The sequence below is a fragment of the Siniperca chuatsi genome, linkage group LG18 (assembly GCF_020085105.1).
Source record: "Siniperca chuatsi isolate FFG_IHB_CAS linkage group LG18, ASM2008510v1, whole genome shotgun sequence".
Classification (NCBI taxonomy): Eukaryota; Metazoa; Chordata; class Actinopteri; order Centrarchiformes; family Sinipercidae; genus Siniperca; species Siniperca chuatsi.
Genome location: NC_058059.1, coordinates 19,878,268 through 19,899,093, shown reverse-complemented (window position 1 = coordinate 19,899,093; position 20,826 = coordinate 19,878,268). Strand labels below are relative to the sequence as shown.

The 20,826-nt window shown below is 40.7% G+C and overlaps 1 protein-coding gene across 12 annotated transcripts in view; it reads right to left on the bottom strand.

Annotated features, from left to right (window-relative positions):
• vav2 (vav 2 guanine nucleotide exchange factor) overlaps window positions 1–20,826 on the bottom strand; it is a 196,130-nt gene that overhangs the window by 132,279 nt on the left and 43,025 nt on the right. For all 12 annotated transcript variants that reach the window (XM_044174769.1, XM_044174771.1, XM_044174778.1 and 9 more), the window contains exon 2: window positions 8,921–9,037. In XM_044174769.1, the coding sequence (XP_044030704.1) occupies window positions 8,921–9,037 (117 nt within the window). The remainder of the gene's footprint in view (window positions 1–8,920; window positions 9,038–20,826) is intronic.

The window sequence follows — 20,826 nt, the reverse complement described above, 5'->3', positions numbered from 1 at the left end:
CAATGTTGGCAAATAGTATACCAGAAATCAATGTACTAATTGTTTGGTAGTGATACTGTATGTTGGCATCTATCAAACTGCAACTTTGGAACAGTCCTATATATAGTTTAATATATTCAATAGAAAGCAGGAGCACATCGGAATGACCAATATGCAGCACCATAAGCTACCGTTTAGACAAGTTTGATGCCAAGATGCCTTGTTCTCTTGTAGTGTGGGTTGGGCAATCAATATCCCAATATAAGACGGTCCTCTAAAAGAACAACAGCATCAGTCATTCCAGCAAGTGCCCCAAAACCACATATGTTTACATTCTAGTGGCCATAGCAATTAGGTGACGTTTTTATAGAGCAACAAAGTCCACAGAGGGAGGAGGAAGGATGGATAAGGCAACAAAACAGATTTCAACACAGGAGATAGCTGTTTGTTTCAAACTGATGTTGGGTTTTTTTTAAGCTTACTGCCCAGCTCTACTTGTAGTCATAGTAACACAGTAGTTATGTTTTCTACTGTTACATGCTCAACCTGAAAGGCTTGTTTTGTTTTCCAAGCTGTGGCGGAAGCTGTCACAACACCAATCACAGTTTGTCCATATTTTTGTATGAGCTGAGACGAGCGACTCCATTTACGTGTTGCGCTGTGGGACAATAATGTCCATAAACACCACAGAGAAAGAAAAAAAAAGAGTGCGTGTGATCTTTAAGCCGAACTCATGTTTTTTATAATTTGGATGTAGTATGCAGTTGGGACACATGCCTGCTATGTAATGCTTACATGATGCTCCGTCTTATCTCCAGAAATATTCAAATTGAAACATTACGCTCATGTTCACATAGTTGAGATCTCTAGTTTGGCTCTCTTAGGATTCAAGCCAAACCCTAATGACTGGCTGCCAGTGCTGCCAGTGAAAACATGGTGTGTTAACACTTGTAGGGTGCAACTAACTGGCAGAGCGTTACTTCCTATCTGTGCCGTCTAATACTACAAATCTGTCTGCTCTTTCCACTTATTACCAACATTGGCAGTGCACTAAAACAAAAAACTAATAACCTAAAACACAAAGACAATAGCTTGATTTAATTCAGAAAGCAGCCTGTGCAATCTGTCTGTTTTTTTGGAATATTTTGCCAGTGAAGCCCCCAAACACAGAGGATTCGTTTTACATGACACACTCCGCCATTTGGTAACTCTCGTGATTTAATCATGGTTTTTGAAAATCAGCTTATTCTGATGATCCTGCAAAGCTACCTTGCCATTCTGTGTACTCTGTGTGCCAAATGTCTCCTGAAATAATATCTCCTGCAAGGTGCTGAGCCACTGAAATTATCTCTGATTTGAGGGAAAATAGGGTATTATTACATAATCCAAAGTGTACACTGAAATGCACATTCAAATTTGTGCACAATAAGTATGATTTATGAGACAAGTGGGTTTGCCTTTCAGTTCCATATGAGAGTAATCCCTGTGCAATGAAAAAATGACGGACTCCCTTTTTCGTGATTTTCTTCTTTTTTCATGCCAGTGATTCCTCAGAGAATGTACCTGTCCATCATAGTCGTGCCTGCAGGCCTCAGAGGGAGGAATCAGGGGAGGAGAAATAATGAGAGCTCACACTGGCTGCAAGGAATTCAGAGACTCCTGCTCTGTGGGGGCTCTTCCTCTTTATCCCCCCCCACATACACACACTTTAGTCCTGCAGCGCTCCAAAAACCCCACCCTAACAACAGGGACACGCCCTCCAGTGACCACTGACACACAATCCAAAGGCGAGAGAGGGTTGTGATCGCACCTCAGCAGCCTTTTGGGTACTCAGCACTGCATAAGTGTGAGCCGAGAAACAGGCTGAGAACAGAGCTTGGGCCAGATCGCATTGTCTCTGTCTATCAGTTTGTGTAGCAGCACAATCACTGCCACCGAAAACAAAAGAGGCCAATTATTTCCTGAATAGGATTCAGACTGCAACGGGCTTTAAAAGTTCAATAAATGATTTTTGCTGTTCACTTTTTGCTTTTCTTCTCTCTCTTCTGGTGGATTTAAATGGCACTGTTGTGCAATGCTGTCAGAGGGGAAACGGTACCAAAATAAAGTGGCGAGGGAAAAAAGATATAAAGACAAAAGTGCTTATTGTGAGTAAAATGTCTCCACTGATTGTGGAAGGTGCTGCTTTTTCAGTTCCAATAGTTTTAGTGCGGCGAAGAACGGTGCAGAAACACATCAGTATCATTAAGGGGAGAGAAATAGACATTTTCTCGCAAATCTGATTTCTGTTTGGGGTAATTATGACTTAGCATTTCATAAAACAAGAAAACTATATAATTATCTCGTAATCATGAGACCTTTACTTTGTAATTGATAAAGGTAAGTATTGTTTATACTCATCGTCATTTGATATACGGACATTACAACGTACTGATTTCGTAATTAGGAGGTACAGATCTCATGATTATTCGATAAAGATCTTGCCATTATGACTTCTCATAATTACGAGATGCTAAGTGAAATTTAAAGGAATTCAATCCATTTGTTTTCTCCTTTTTGACTGTAATGTACTTCCTTAGAATGGGACGTTCATGTGTAACAAAAAAAGGCAAACTATAGAGCAGGTGGGCAAGGAACAGCTGGAGAGAATCCAGATGGCACGAAGAGTTCATTCAAATGACACATTCCGGCTCATCTGGACCTCAAGCTTTTGCTCATCCGTCACACAAACCAGACAACACTGGGGACTGTTTGGGCTGAATAGAGTAGATGCCGTCATCAATTCATCACATCTCATCTCTATTATTACTGTAAGTGTGAACTCAGACACCTAGCGACGTCACCGAATGCCTTCCAGCAGTCTGCATCCCTGAGCCAAGCACCAACACAGGCCGTAGCCCAGACAACAACCTATTGCTCAGCAACCACCTGTTTCTGCGGGTATCACGGTAACGAGCTGCAGGAATAATGAGGTCATGGGAGTGGAGCATGCAAGGGAGAGATGGAAGGGGGTCTAAACACAGGCGGGGGGGGGAGGAAGTTCCCATTTATAATTCATGTCAGGAGAATTATCATCAGCACTGTGGCATTTGAAATGAATTATTGATTATGTCTTGGAAGCTTTATGTAAAAACTTGCAGTTGGGGGTCCTGATGGACAGGGCGTGAAGTAAGAGGACACAGGGATGGAAGAAGCAGCCACAAAACTGTCTGCTGAGGCAGGAGGATGTGTTTTCAGAGATGGTTATGGTGATAAATTCTCTCTTAGGGGAGCACTGGGTGTAATCTTGGATCAAGGGATGTGGTGTTGGGGGATAGGCAGTAGTGAAGGAGGTATTCAGATCCTTTATGCAAGTAAAAGTAACAACACCACAATGTAAGAATACTCTATTGTAAGAAATATTTCTGCATTACATTATTGATGCATTACATGTAAGCAGCATTTTAATGTTGTAGCTGGCCAGTGTGAAGCAAATTTTAACAACTTTATATACTGAGTTAAATCAACAACGCATCATATTTTATGAACAAATCATATGTTATGTATGAAAAACCTCTAGGAAGTATACTGTAGATGTGAAATGCAGTGTATGTAGTGATATACATGAGTTTCACCTGGAAATTGGTTAGTGGAGGTGTATGTCATACAGTAGAACCCCTCTACTCCTTTTTCATGAAAGTTAATGTTATATTTCATATAAGTGTAACAATTTCTTTTAATGTTAGCGAAGGCGGTCTTTATTTTAGGTGATGTAGACCACCAGAGTAAAGCCTAGAGTAAAGTAGCATCAAAGGTAAAGTACAAGTAACTAAAAATTGTGTATAAGTGCAGTACTTGCAATATATATAGGGTGCTATATCCACATATTAGGGAAAATATCCTCATTTCAACTTCATTGTATTCAAACTAAATTAAAACAAGGGCTCCAGTACCATATTTTGCAATAAATCTCTTCGAACCACTCAACCCCTCCAGAAGGGAAAGGTAACAGAGAATTACAGCTTTAAAAACCCACTGGGGCCGTGACAGTAAAGGACTGCTGCTGAGGACGTGGTCACTAATGGAAGGAGACGCATTGACCTGAGAGAGTGACCCAGGCAGCTTGACCCTTAAACCTCCCTCCATTACTTACTGCAGTCTCTCCAGCCTGAGTCTGACAGGCATGAATCACTACATTTTCTACAGCTATTTCAAACCAAAAAGCACAGTGTGAATCCATACCAATACTAACGTACAATGCATGTATCCCTCCACAGTGCACAGACATTTTTCAGTAGCCATATATATCATTTATCTTGTCAGGAGCACACCTTTCTCCAGTGTTCATTGAGAATGAATTCCTTTATAACTTCAGATCTTGCCTCACAATAATCTGTTTGAGACTTTTTCTACAGTATGAAAAGTAACCGAGTTGATTGCTGTCTGTATTCACCAAAATGTTGACAACTTTATGCAACAAAACAGGCCTCAGGTGTAGCCCGCAGCTAGCTCAGTGACTCCAAGGCAACATTACACTTCCTGTTTTAGTAAATTGTAGTCCAAAAACTCAAAACACATTAGAAAGAGAGAGAAGAGAAACAGAAGTGACAAAATCCGTGAAATTTTGCTTTTTTCTTTTACACACATCAATACACTTTTGGAAATACTAAGGCATTATGTGCCTTAGTGCTGAATGTTAAAAATGTGTCCTAGAACATGACACTTTTCATTTGGTCACTCACATGCCCATAATATATGGCAAGCTGTACTAAGACATGTAGTAACTGAGCCACAACCCTATAAATATCTTAAAAACCAAGTAAAGACAGCAAAGGGCTCAAAGGTTTGATGTACTTTGCATGTTTGAAAATGTTCACATGGTTAGAACAAATGAGCACAGGGCCAGGCTGAGGGCTTGTGACTGAGGTTAAAACCTACTTCAGTAAATAGCATTCAGACAGGCGGGCCAACGGTGGCTGAGGCACGTTCCAGATGTTAGTAGTACTGGGCGTGGATGCTAAGCAACTAGCTATTTTTAGCCACAGAGAACAGGAAGGAAATGAAAGGAGCAGAGTTCAGCGTGCACGGGATTCAGAGCAGCAGAGAGGGTAATCAAACACTGCCGACCAATGGCAATCATGCCGTCCTGACACAATGGTGGCTCGCCTGCCGCTGGCTTAGTCTTATCACAACATACTCACACTGAGAGTGGGTGTGAGATGAATGAATGGAGAGAGGACAGTGAGAAAAGGGAAGAGATGGATGGGGGAAGTGAGGAGGAAAGAAAAGTAGCTGAAAAGGGAGCAGTTGGTACAAATGAAATCAGGGGATTGGTGTGTTTCCTTCACATTACAACTTCCCATATGTTTCAAGATGCGTTTGGTGTATTCGATATTAACTAAGCTGTTTACAGGCTGTGAATATTTTACAACTAAATATCTGATTTCATCCAAGAACATGCAGTCACTCACAAATGGTAGCTAAAGCAAAAACTGCCATTTCGATTTCTCTGTTACAAGGAGGAACAATTTAGCTGTAAAGTGTGTAAAGTTCACAAATACATATACAAATCAACCCTGTGAGTTTGCTGGAAAATCGGCCTGCTGTCACCTGAACCACCTGCCAAGTGATAGCTGTTTCATAAAAACAATGAGCTCACAGCGAGGGACCAATTTCCATTCAAATGCAGCGCACAAATAAAATCCATTCACCTTGACACTGTACTATCAAGTCAATGAGCATCACTTGGATGGCTCTGACACTTTGCAAGTCAGTCAGTCACGGCAACACAGTCTGCATTTCAAATAAATGACGCCATTCTCTTTAATGAAGACGGCAAATCTGTCAGAAAGCTTCCTTCCTTCACTGCTCTCCAGTCACACACGGAAAATTACCAAACTGTTGATAGATGGTTAACAGGTGCAGGCTAATTATGCTAATCATGGCAACAGCCAAATAAACTGATTGCCATGTTCATTTAAATGACAGCAATGTTCCTTTGGTGGCTAATTAAAATAGGTTGGGAGAAAGGAAACGAGGCGGCTGGGTTCGGATGGAGGGAGGTGTTTAAATAAAAGCTTTCTCTGGGGTCTACTGTAATAAGCTGTATTTCATTGGTTTAATGATGTCATAATGAATTTCTAATGATGGGGGATGGGTTAGGGTGCAAAGACGAGAAGTGTGGTTATATGTGCATGAAACCATACCACCCCTTGCGAAAAGAGAACACAACAAGGGAGCCCTAGCTCATGTTGTATATGGGGTAGGGTATTCCTGGTTGAAATGAGTCATGACAATAAAAGTCAGTAGAGGACATCGAGCAGGGTATGTGCTCCATCTGTTTCAATACTAGCCCCACTGGAAAGGGCAGGGGAAGGTTTTGAAGGGGCAATTACTTTTTTCAGCATTGGGCCCAGTTGGCCCCAGTCTCCCTTTGCATGTGACCCGGGAGAAGGCATCATTAGAGGGAGAGATGGCGATCAGAGGCCAGGGGAGATGAACTCTGGAGACCCTGAAAGCCACTGTGGAGGTATGAAAGGTGGACGGGGGCTGATTAATGTTTATAGAGGCAGCTGCTATCAAAACCCTTTCGCTTCCCTCCTCTCCCAAAAGTCCTCTGTTTTAATTCCACTCTTCCAGACAGTTTAGGCTCCTTCTTTGCAAACACTCCATTTGTTTTCAAAAAGAAGTGCCACCAGGGACGTACTGAGAGTTCCACCTGTTCTTTCACTAAGAAGTCTCTCCTCATTCTCCTTTTTATTCTTTCTTTGTCTTCTTCTTCACAAGAGGTAAAACATTTGAAGAAACAACACTGGCTTAGAGACCATATCTTGTGGTGTTTCATATTTCACGTGATAATGGGGACAAATAGGATATAACACATGCACATTATGTATAATCACTATGTTATTTAATTTTTAAATTGCTTAAACCACCGATGTGGCAACACTTTCTCCAGAAAATTTGGTATTCCCATCACAATGCAAGAGAAGAGGAACCTTTGGATGCACTCAAACAAAAACTGTCAACTGATGTGTCTATGGAGGGATGGATCATACAAGTGCAAAGGGTGCATCCTTTCATCAAAGTTTGCACAAGCGTCAAAGCTGTTTCACTCTTCAACAAAACGTAATTGTCTAAATCCTTTTGCCAAGCATTTTCATTTTTTTCTTTGTGAAAGGTGAAAACAAAGGAGTGATAAAAGAATGATATGGAAAGTGGAGATGAATGATACCGTATGATATATATGATGGAAGTTAGAATTCCCTTTGTTTGCTATTGGATGTGCGCACAAAGAAACGTTTGTGTCAAGGTAACAAAAGAGGAAAGAGCACATCCAGTGATGAGCTGCAAAAAAAGAACTAGAGACTCTATCCGCAGGAATTAAACAGCCCCCTTTTATCTTCCGTTTATGAGGTATTCTCACTATTTAAATGTATGCCACATTAGTAGGGATCTACTCAGTTCAATATATTATAATGTGATGTTTGGCCTTAATGGAAAATCAATGGTGAGACAAGCCTGCCACCACTGAGACCATACAAAAGCAATTTCCAAATTGACATATGGAGGGTCTATGTGACTGATACTGACTGCTGTTGGGTTTTAATACCGTTCACTGCGAGCTCATTGACTCCCAGACATCATCTTGTGGTTTATCTGCAAACTGCCAAATGAGTCCTTGTCTTTCTTCTCTCTCATCTTTTCCTTCTCCATCTTTCTTCGGCCCCTCTTCTCAGCCCAAAGTAGGGAGAGTGGATGTGTCGAATTAGATATATGTTATAAATGGGCAAATTACTTTCCGCAAATACATCCTCCTTGGAGCAGCAGGCAGCAGGTTGAGCAAAGCACCTAGATGTGCTTCTATACAAGCCGCAACCTCCAGCTCCTCACGGGGGATTCTTTTTCCCAGGCCAGGTGGGTTATGTTATCCTTCCTGACTCTTCCGGGTCTATGTCGGGCACAGTCAACTGGTAGGAAACATGCCCCCCGGACCATCTTCAAAGAAATTCATCCACAAGGCATCCTGATCAGATGCTGAACCACCTTTCAATGCAACAGAGCAGCACTGCTCCAAGAGAGCCCACTCACATTCCATGACTCTAACCTGCCCCAGGATGAGGGGAAAAGAAGACCTTGTGGGCAGTGGCCTTATGACTACCCATTCAATAAAATCCACTTGAATATCCCAGAAAAACTCTCCATAAAGCTAAAATGATGTGCGAGTGAGTCAGCCACCTTTACTGCTGAGCCAACACACACATATCCAGCAATGTATTCTATTAGCAGACTGTTAGAAAGCAGAGTTGAGTTTAACTGTAGTCACTCAGTGACATGAGATGAGACTGCTGACCCTGAAGTGTTACACCAAATGCTCATCTGAGCTCTCCGCTCCATATTGAAGTTAATGTAACTGACAGATCTGAACTACCTTTCAACCTAAGCAAATCACATGGGCATGCTGTGCTACACTGTAGATGCTCAAAGAACTTTGCACTCACACATGCCTGTACTCTTCCACCACACACACACATGCTTCTTACAATGTAACGAGGGCAAAATGGATGAGCATACATTCCCAACAACAGTGATGTTAGCCGAAAACCTCATATATTGTGTCTAAAATTAAGAAAAGAGTATGTTTTATATGATAACAATGTATTTCACTGACAAAAATAAGAGTCATAAAAGTACAGTATATCAGCCCATCTAAAAAGATCTAATCGTAAAAATACCATACACCACATCTTACATTTTCATCTGACAACAGAAGGACATAGCTCCTGCTGTAACTGATATTATCAGTAACACAAGCAGCATCATGTCTCAAAGTGCTCGCTGTAGTTAGAATATAGCCTATGGGCAGTACCATTTTTGAGCTGATCACAGTGTCAGCTCAAGTGCAGAGCGTTTTGGAGGCTGAAAAGAGCATCCATCTGTATATGTCTAATGTTTAACTCACCTTGCCGAAATCCCTGACATCAAAGAGGTCAAACGGGTCAAACAGCTCACTGTTGCGCAGGCCAAACTTGTCGTGGCACACCTTGAGAAACGTCCGGATGTTCTTCAAACACAGGAACTACAAAAAAGGGAAAGAGGGAAGACAAAAAAACATAAATGCACGCTCAAACTGAATCTTGCATACACAATTCTAGCGACAGTGAACAGCTAACATACCGGTGTCGTAACAGAACAATTGAACAAGCAGAATATTTGCCCTCAGAAACATGTTCCACCAGTCTGTTTAATATCCCTTATCAATGCAACAGCAATTTTGTAAATATTTAATTTCCTGGTTGATGATTGGCAGGCTCTCCATTTCATCCTCTCCTGGTGTATGTGTGATTATTCAGCACCAGAAGGTGAGCAGGCTGATTGCTGCTCCTGAGGCTGATGAGCTGCCTCTCTGATCCAGATAAGGAGAGGAGCCTGTCTCCTGACACCAGAGCACAGACGAGGTAGCTTCAGACAAGCCCACCGGCAAAGAGCCTGTTGGATTGAGACACTGACCTCACACTGAAAGGTCACAGGTCACAAATCTGACAAACAACAACCTGAAGGGAAGGTCATTAAGGGAAGGCCTTTAAATGAGTCAAATTGGTTTTATACTCAGAGTCAGATATTCAGAAAAGAGCCGATCACTTCAGGGTATTCAGAGATACAGATAAGGTGATACAGACGTAAGAGGCTGCCAAGCAGTAATTCAAGATGATTATTTATTGTCTGTTTTAACCTCTTCACAGCACCAGAGGAATGGGACTTTTAGGTCTGTATTTACAATTCTGTGTGAGAAATCCCTTATATTTGCAATCTACAAAGGTTAAAACAAACCCGTGTAATCTGCAGTGTTTTAACAAGGTCCAGAACCTTGAACTAGAACCTTGAACTAGAGCCTGACATGGCCAGGCCAATATCTTGGCCGATATTAGCATATATAAAAATAAAAGCATATGTCAACTTGAGATTGATAACAAATATGGGGAGAAATGGTTAAGTTCATAGGGACCCTGCAGCAGCCAAGAATACTCATAATAAACTGCATTATAAATATTCTCTGGTCACGAATATTGATGGTCCCAGTTCCTAAAATATGTCATCACACAGATAAACCTTGAGGGCTGGGGAAGAGAATAATAACTGCACAGGAGTATTACATTATTAATGATAAGCATAACTGCCCCCCATCTGCCATTTTCGTGTGTGTGAAGAACCCATTACCTAGCATGTAAATCCAGATGCTGCTCAGATGTGCCCTTTCATTTCTCTGTGTGTGAGCGATACGAACTGAACCATGGAAGCAAAATATACACTAAAAGAGATTTGAGTGAGAGAGCCTATGTGGAACAAAATGCTTGACTGCCATCCTTATAATGGTTGTTATGTAATGTTAAAAACTAGCAAAGCAACAGGCAGCCATGCAACAGGTCATATTTAGTTTAGTAACGACAGCACGAGTGGGTTTTCAGGTACAGTATGCTGCAGAGCATCCCCACTCTCCACGTATTAAAAAGAGCCCAATGTTCTCATTTAAACCTTAATGCAGCTTGATGAGCCATAGTGTTTCCTGTTGCTACAACTGACCATGTAAGACCTCATCCGCATCAGCCTGCTGTACTAATTAGCTTTCACGCTTTTTGGAAAAACACTGCAAAAATCAACTCATTGTCACCACTTCAGTAATTTTTCTGATAAAAAGCAGTTTCATCTGATATGGTTTCCTGGTATTTTGTGGCATTTCAGTGGGCCTCTCTTGGCCACACCTGAGAGCCCTGCTGACTCATTCTCATTCATGTGTGTGCACATCTGCTTGGTCCCAGTGTCATGTGTGTGAATCCCATAACAGAGCCGCACTGGCCAGTGAAAAGAAACGCGATTGGTTGGCTAGCCGTGGCATTTGCAGTTCAGCGGCGAAGGTTATCGAGTCTGCAGATCCTCACGTGCAGTGGGGAAAAAAGCTTATTTTCCCAGCCCAGATATGAAACAGTAACATTTGCTGGAGTGGTTTGGAGACGAGAGAGAGAGAGAGAGAGAGGCTCTGCTGATATGGATCAGGAGGGGTAAGATGTGTCTGACATTCTAATGTATGTTTGGTGAGAGCCAGGAGAGGGCCAGGGTAGGGAGAATTGCTATGATCTTGATGAAAATAATACACCATTTCTTGTGGAGTGGAGAGTGTGAGCACACCTGGGAATAAACAGTCTGCCGTCATCTCCTTAGCTGCCCTTAGCACAGTCCATCTGGAATTACCTCACTGTGATCTGCAACACAGTCAAGGCTAGGCCCAGTAATGTAAACTGTATTAAATTGACTACAATGCTGATTGAATTCAAAGATTTAAAAAAAATTCTCATATACGTAAAACATGAAAACATATTTTTAACTTCCAAGCAATTGCTTAAACAATTAAGCGATTAAGTTGTCCACTGGCAGAAAATCATTTGCCGAACATTTGCTGGTGAATTTCCAGCTTTTCTGCCTTTTCATGTCAGATGTCACCCTGGAACTCTATGATGAGCACTGGCCACTATTTTCTGGCATTTTATAGACTAAATGATGAATCAAAAAATATTCCATACATCAACACATTATGAAAATAATCATATGTTGCAACCCTACTTCAAAAAGATTTCTAAATGACCCAACAAGTAAGAACATCTCATTTCAGCCTGTTGTTTTTTCAGTAACTGCAACCGATTAAACTTTTCATTTTCAGGACTGCAGATTGGATCATTATTGCGATACTGTTTTAATCTCTTTCATTACTCCAGAACAGCATTGTAATAAAAGTTGATTGCAAGTGAAGACAGCGTGCAGGTGTCTGTTCCCTTTTGGCAATCACATTATTGGTTCTTTGTTTGTGCACCTGTCGCTGCAAAACAATCGTTTTCTTCACCTGTGTGATGCGACAAAAAGAATTGCAGAACCGAGGCAGAAATAAGTGTTTTGTATAAAGACATCTTCCCACACAGACCAGAAAAAACATATGTGGACGCATACACTACATGCCTGTCAAATTTGTGACAGGCAAGTGTTTACCACTTGCTTCAAGTGTTTGCCATTTGAAGATACCATTATGTCAACCCCACTACTCAGACTCACTTAGTGCTTTGACTGGCTCCTAAAATTGTGCTGCTCAGGGCTTTCAGTCCCGGCGGCAAGTGCAGCATTCATCAGATCCAACTCTCACTGTAAATATGTGTACTAAATCTGGCTTTTTACAAACTATAAAAGATCCCTTTAGGTTGTGGAAAGAGGAAAAGATCTCAGCTGTAGTACGGCAGTAGACTTTTTACAAGGTGGCTTGTGTGCTCCACCGGAGCGACAGCTCTGATTTTGACTTCTCAGTCAAGAGCAAACAACTCTTAAAAGAGGCAGACTTGTTGTCAGGAAGGTGGGGAAGAGGAGAGACTGCAGAGATGGCAGGAAGCAGGAGGGAGAAGAGCAGCAAAGAGGAAAGAGTCAGGTAACAAAGACCTGTCACATCCCTGACAAGCCCTTCTACCATATCACTATGGCACATCACACAGAGAATAATGCATTGATCCTCTAGAAGGGTGACCCTTATCTGCACACACTCCTACATGCTCATATCTGAGGTACAAATTAGAGCTAAAACCTGAACAACAGCAAATTGAAGAAATGGAATGCAGGAAAAGTGTGGGGTTATAGATGATCGGGGAAGGAGAGGAGGAGGAGGAAGAGGGAAAGGTGGGTTGTTATGCCAAAACTGAAGCTCTTTGGTGTCAGGGAAGAGGGGGGTTGAGGAGGGGAAAGCCAAGAGAGAACACAAGCCATGGGGGAGACAATCCAAAAGAGGAGGAAGCTGCAGGTAAGGCTGAGAAACTAGAGTTCCGGTTCCAAATCTGCAAGAATCAGAACATGTTTCTTGGATCAATTACCTGCTTCATGTTCCAAATTAAAAACAAAACAATAAAAAAAGCACACAGTGCAGAGCATGTTTTTTTTTATCCTTGGAATCTGGGCAGTTTATGCAGGTAGGGCAAACCCAATAAGCTGCATCACTGATTCCTGACATATTCCCGCTATGTGTAACCCTTTTACCACTAGATGGGACGGGACGGGACAAACAAAGAAATCCAGAAAGCTGGTCAAACAAGACAAAACAATTCTGCGAGCCCAAGCAAGATCGCAAGTACGAAGGCATGGCTTGCAGATAAAATTGCAGATACACATCATGTACTTGGCTCAGGCTCATCTTATTTCCCACGGCAGAGATAATACTTTCATTATCTTGGGAATATGCTGTTAGTTTTAATTTAATAAAATACATTCAATCATCAAAAGAAAAGAGTGTCATATTTGTCAATTTCAGAGTCATTCTCTCAGTCCCAGTAGAAACATAACGCCACCCTTACGGGAGCTTTTTGAGGAAGAGAAATAATTAGCAAGAAGAACAATGATTGCCTGTTTCTGCTTCCCATTGTTGTCAAGCAACACAAGTGTACAGTAATCTGACTTTGCTCTCTCTGACCAAACACCATTTCAGATGTGTTGGTACACAGAGTAGGTCCATTTGGTGCATAATTTCGGACTCATATAACCCAAACAAGGACGGCATCTTCAGCTCCGGCAGACAAAGTCAATGAAGAGCAGTCTACTGTACAGGATTCCTGAGAAAGTAAACTTGCTTAACTTGGAAAAAGTTGCTGTATCCACCTTTCCTCCTCCCACAAATACAAACTACATTTTGAAAAAAATCACTTATTTAGGCCAATTTGGGGCAAAGGAAAATTAACATTTTTAAAAAAGAAAACAGAATATATGTGTCTGGATGCTAGAGAGGAATCAATAAAAATGATCGTTTGGGAATTAAATCGATGAGAGGAAAACATTAAGGAGGAGAAGAGAGGAGAGGAGAGGAGAGGAGAGGGATTTATAACTAGCAGACTGAGGTGAGGTGAGTCAGACAGATGATCAGATACGCAGACAGCCAGTCAGAGAATTGGAGTCAATGAAAGAGACTGATGCCTGTCTGGGAACTGTGAGGCGGCCAAATACTCATTCACACACACACACACACACACACATACACACAAAATAACCACATGTTGTGTCTAGGGCAGTGAATCATTCCCGCACCTTCAGAACAACAGGAAGGGCACCCTCAGCAGGTGAGAAAGCAGCAACAATGAGCTCACATGACCACATGAAAAGGCTGGCTGAGCTGTTTCCGACAATCTACACACACACACACACACACACCTACACACACAAACGGCAGGTAGAGGTGATGATGGATCTCGTAAACTTCGGGTTTGGTTAATGATCCTGCAGCCAGGGTGTTGATTGCTTTCTGGTTAGGAGAAATTTATGCCTGGCAGTGATCAGCACTCAACCTTTCCAAATAAACCTCATCCAAATGCTTGGCTCTACAGAGCAGCAAATGACCATTATACTAGCCTGGTAATATCTCATTCAGTCTGAAAAGCTTACATTTGTTAAACGGCTAAAAACAGCACAAAAAAAATAAAATGAAAATCCACTTGAAAAACATCTTCTGCCATTAATATGCACATGTAATATATGTATCAATAGATTAAAATCTCCTCTTTTGTGTCATTGTGGTCATTTTCAAAAAGAATGCCATGTTGTAAAGATAATCTGGATACAATGCACGGCAGTGTATACACCTGATAAACTCATCTGAGCAGCCTTCTGTTCCCTTGAGTTCAGAAAAAATAGACTATACAGTCTACATATATATATATATAGTCTGGCAGTCCAACAATGTAATAAATCATTGAAAATGTTTTGTCCAAAGTCAACTCAACAGTCTATTAGTCAAAGATAGTCGATTTGTTTAATTTAGGCAGGTGGGGGTCGACTGATTTTTTTCTAAATAACAGAGATAAAGCTTAGCAAATAGGGATGATAATATATTCCTGCTTGTCTTTGTCACAGTGTTAATTACACATGATGTGAATACTGAACAAGAGTCACCTTGAGCTTTGATTTTGTGCCCCACAAGTCAGCAACAGGTGTAACCAATAACAAAGTCGATGGATGAAACACTCATTCCTGTCTGTATCTTTTCTATTTAAAAAATACAAAATAAATCAATCCAGATATTTTTCAAGAGCACAGACTACCTCTTTTGTGATATTTGAAATCCCTTTTTTGAAATCAATATCTGCTTTGATGAATATTTTAAACCAGCAAATGGTTCCTGAGTTTCCACAGCTACAAACTTGCAAGGGTTGGAAAAATAAAAGATATTAAGCAATGTAGAATGTCACTGTGTTGAATATAACTAGGAGCTCAATATCTTAAAATGAAAAATGGAAACATTTATATTTTGGAAGTGTAGGCCCATGCATGCCCCTCTGTACCAGGTTAGTAAATGTTTAGGTGGCATGTGCCAGGTGACACCCAGAGGAGATTAATGACCACTGGGGCTCTTCCGTCCCGCTTCTAGGTCACCCAGATGTTAAAGTCAGTGAGGAGCAAGGCCCTGCTCCTGCAAATTAGAGAAGAGTGCGCCGCATGAATAATACATTGCAATAGTATGCAAATGTGTTAATCTTATCCTATTACCCCTAAAAGCCTGTAAGCAGGCACGGATTGACCACAGTTTCAAATCTTGTACAACCCTCAGCAGACGAGGCAGAACTGCTTAGTTAGTGAGGCCCACGTGGCTCGTGTTAAAATATGGAAGTTAAATAGGCTAAGTACGGTTTTTAGTGAGGTTAATCTCCATTACAAAAGAAGATAATTCAGCTCAGAGCATAGACTCTGGAGGGAGAAAGTCGCCACAATAGTAGAGCATGACTACATAATTAAATCAAGTCCACCTTCACCTTTACACTGGCTACTCATAAAGACACAAACACACACTCTAATTGTATGTAGGGCAAGCCCGAGATCAGAGGCAGACAACGTGAGGAAGAAAGCATTAGTTAAACTACTGCAACATGCTGGCCACATGGACACACATTAGGTCATTCGTGAGAGTAGAGAAGCAGTGAACCTGAAGCTAACTAAAAAGGAGACTCCTTCCTGGGAGAGAAAAGCTTTTGTGTTTGAGAAAGTGAAACAGAATGGTGAAAAGAAAGAGAAGTGATATGTCTTCAAGGTACTGCTCTTTCCTCTCTCTACTGAAGCGGAAACGACCACAGCTAGGAACAAAGAATCTGCTCTCATGGATAATGGAGAGAAAGAGGAGAAGGGGCTAGTTTTTAACATGTGGGGGTGCTTTAAAATGCCAGCCAGGAGTGCTAGGTAGTATATTATATTTACAGTTTATCATCTATTATTTTAATAATTTCATTAGATTTTGTTTCGACACAAAAATATCTCAGTTTTTGGATGATAGATCACTATTGTTCTAGACAGACATTCGTGGTTCCTGTAGCCCCACTACGAGGTTTGCATTTGTGATCTTGACTGAAATGTCTCAATAAATATTGGATGGATTGCCATGAAATGTTGTACACACTTTTAGAGCTGCTAGTCATTAGTCGCCGCCCAATGAAAGGTAGAAACGACAGGTTCACTTTGACTTCCTCCTGCATGCAGGGGACTTTGACAGGGCATTCTGAATACCTCACCAGATGATTATATATCAATACTGGACGAAAGTAAGGTTATCGTGATAGTCATTCGTTCAATAATATATTTGGGACCCCCTTGAAAACCTAACTAGTCCTCAACAAAATGAGTCGTTTGGGTTTAGGTTAGAATTCCCTTGGTTTGGGTTACAATAACTACTTTGTTAAAGTTAGGGGACCTTCGTCGTCATGGTTACAACAATAACCACTTGATTATGGTTAATGATGGATCATAGTCATGGTTAAAAGATAAGCTTGACTGTCGGAAGGAAACGGGAAATGAACAGCGGTTTCCTCTGGCTAAATCCTATGTTTTGTTGACCCCTCCAACCACCCCGACGTACTCCCTCTGCGGACTTTGTGGCTCTATAACGTCACCCCCCGTCACTTCCTCCTTTGCTCCCAATGGACAAAAGTCATAATAACCATGGTCGCTAGAGGGCTTTGTCACACGTAAAGAAAGTAGTTAGAGCATTCGCTCCTTTCCTTTTTTTTTGTCTCCTTTCCTTACTCTTCTTCCTTCAGTGAATGTTGGCTTTGTAACATTATTGTGCTGCCTTTTTGGCCAAAACTCAAAAAATAGATATCTTTTGGTCTCCAGAGTAGGGTACTATGATACCAGAGTTTTGATACTGATAACAAAACAATACTTTTTTTCAATCTTTTCGAACATGACACAAAGTAGATCAAAGTGCTGGACACATTAGTCCATCCTGATTATGTCCTCAACACTGTTGCTGTGCACTAACAACTTTACCACTGAATGCATCAGTCATGTAAATCTGGTCAAGGGAAGGGTGTGTGTCCAAGTTCAGACGCTGAGATGAAGGAGAGAGAGGAGAGAGCAGCGGCGAGTTAAAGACAAAAGCGAAAAACAACACTATTATCATCTTAATTCTACCTGACCTGATTTTTCTATTTCCTCTGATCCTTAACAGATATTTTTTCCTCCTTTCTCTGTGGAGCAGTAATAATTCATAAAGCTCCTTTCCTCTGAAGTGGTTAAAACGACACGCGAGATTTCTACTTTTGTTCTTGGTGTTTTTGTTTTGTGCAAGAGAGGCTTCACCTTTGCATGACCGGTTCCATCTCCATTTGCACTGTCAAACAGAGGCAGCTAGTTTTCAAAACAGCCTGGAATAAATATCATCATCATCATCTGCCTGGATGCCCTTGTGGCTGCGTTTCATTCCTAGATTGTTGCTGGGGAAGTCTCAAGCCTTGTCAGACAGAGAGCATGCTGCAGATGTATTTTCTTCTTACCGCAACCGTTGTTTAAACCCTTTTACTCCAGGTCTGAGTAACGGTCAGACAATATAAAATCAAAAATCTGACAAAGATGCCTAAACATCTTGGTGCATAATGTAGTCTTCCAGGTTCAATCCACACTTCATGTAAATATGAAGCTGTGTTGTATCTAAGCAACAGACCATGCTGCAGAGACTCGGGAGAGGAGATTGTGTTTGAGGCATTTCCACTCAGGCTTAGCTGCAGACTCAAGGGTTGATGAATGTGAGGAGGAGGTCCACCGAGAATCCCAGACACCCATGGATCAATGGCCAGGTAATTTATGACATCAGACCAGGGAGAGGAAGACTGCATCTATCTTTTCCCCCGGCGAGTGTCCCTCACAACTTAAAGCTCATTGTGGTGATTTAAAACCTCTGTAAGATACGTTACCCTTCACTTTGTTTCCACACAAAACAAACACTAGTATCATACACATAAGTTAGACATTACTTAGATAAAGATCCTAACTGTACCGAGCATGGCCACATTCACAGCACATTAAGTCTCACAGGTTTAAATAATCTTTGGCAGAGATGTGTTAGCTCAGGGCGGACACACACATGGCTGAAGAACTAACGAGGAAATGAAATCTGAACAGATTTACGTGTTTGACACAGCAAAGAAAAACATTAGCACTCACTCAACACTTCAAATTCATCTTACATGGCTTAATCAAAAAGACTTATACTTCTGTGGCTCCAAACTAAATTATTATGTTGTTGAGACTTACTTATCTTATCTTAGCTATATGAATATATAGCTATAATATATAATATAATGAACCAAAGTCTTACCTTAAATGGACAACAATCCACTCAAGGCTGGCTACACCTTCAAACTGACCTTCCATGTTTCTCTCTATGGCAAAAGTATACAACATAAGTTATCAATAATCAATCAGCATCACTGGCACATTTATTGTACACTGTGTTAGTTGACTCAACGTGGATTCACTAAAAACTGGGCAGAGTTGGAAAGTAACAAAGTATATTTACTTTACTTTACATGAGTATTTTTATTTTGTGCCGCTATTTCCACTCCACTACTGAATTCAGAGGAAAATATACTTTTTGATTCAATACATTTTTTGACAGTGGTAATTAATATTTACTTCACAGATATTGATCTTACACACAAAACATATAAGCTCTTAAAGTATAATAAAATGGTATATTATTAGAACAGTGTATATACAGCAGCTACAAGATTAACACTGGTTAATCAATAATTTGACATACTGAAAGGGGCATCCGTCATACACTTCCACTTTTGCTGATTTAAGTACATTATGCTGCTAATACTTCCACACTTTTACTAAGGACTCATGAAGGAGTATTTATACACTGTTATATTATTACTAGAATTGAAACAATCAATCAATTAGTCGATTAACTGATGATTAATTTTCATTATTTTAGTCATTTTGTTAAGCAAAAATGCTGCAAATTCTGTGGTCATGGCCTCTCAAGTGTGAATATTTGCTGCTTTGCTTAGCCTTCTATTATAATTAACTGTCTTTGGGTTTAGGACTGTTGGTTGGACAAAACAAGCAATCTGAAGATTGCCCACTTTGGGTTTGGGAAAATTGTGATGTACATTTATTGCTTTCTTCTGACAATTTATACGCGAAACGAACAATCGAGACAAGAATCAACAGGTTAATTGATAATAACAAAGAACCTTTAGTTGCAGCCCTAATCGCTACTAGTAGGATCTAATTATATCTTCCTCCACTGGTACACAGAAGTCTTTGAAATGTCCTCTAAAATTATTACAGTAAAAAACCTAAAGGCCAAAAGCTGAAAGCATTGTTAGTGCCGGATGTTTGTCAGTCCTTTGTTTAAGGAGGCTATCAGGTACACATGGAGCTCTGTGCTCTTGATGGCTGCGATTACCTCCAAGGTGATTAATGCCATTAACATGGAGAACAGCCTGTTAATTACCCAACTGGCTCTGGGGCCGAGCTCAGCCCGCTTTAATCACCATACCCACGGCTTGGATAAACAATCATTCAATCATCACGCAGCTTTGCTGCGACACACAATACAGCAATCAGCCAATTTACAGATTAAGTGACTGAACGGGTGGCTACTATGAGATGCAGTTTACATCCGCTGAGTGGTGCGCATGACAGTGGAGAGCTTTCCAATGGGCACTCAACCAGAGTGAATGCAATATGAAACCACAGCAATACATTTGTAAATGTGCTGTACAGTTTGATTTCATGTGAAGCTGCCTGAAAGACAAACACACTGGGAATAGTCAACAACTCATGTTTGCACACTCTGCGCATTCTGATAATGTCCTATTTGCACAGAACACTTACATATCAGTGACAGCAGCCGATGTGTACATATGCCAACAGACATCATAACATTTCTATTGTAGCCGATGTAGATTGATGTTTTTCATACAATGATCAAGGAAAATATTAGTTTTCAATTGGCTGGCAGGTCAACATTCCTCAAACAAAGATTACTGTAATAGTTTGAACATTGTTTTTCCATTATTTTCATATACCAGGATCAGGGCCGGGTATTGAACCTAGATACTGTTTTTGTAGAGACTGGAATGTGTCCGTATCAGCTTTGTAATCAGTTTTAGTTATTCTTTGATCAGATAGTTGCTGATTTCAATCCAAACTTTGCCAATTCTAGACTATTCTATTTAGGCAGTTCTTATACGACAGACACTGTTTGAGAACTTTGGCTTTATTTGTCAAAAATAAAAAGGGTTTTATAGAAAAAACTATTTAATATTCCTCAAAGTAAGGTTATGACAAAGGTATTGTTCTCTAACCTGCATACATTCATTCTATAAATACCTACAGTTTGATAAAGTCTATTTCATCATATTCTAAAATACATAATGAATGTATAACATAGTATTCTGCAATCTAAAGAGACCAATTAATAGTATTTGTGAGCTTGTTATTTTGACAGAACAAGTGCTTAGTGCACTAAAAAGTGATGAGACCTGTGTCAGAACAAATGAGTCACACTTAGCTGGT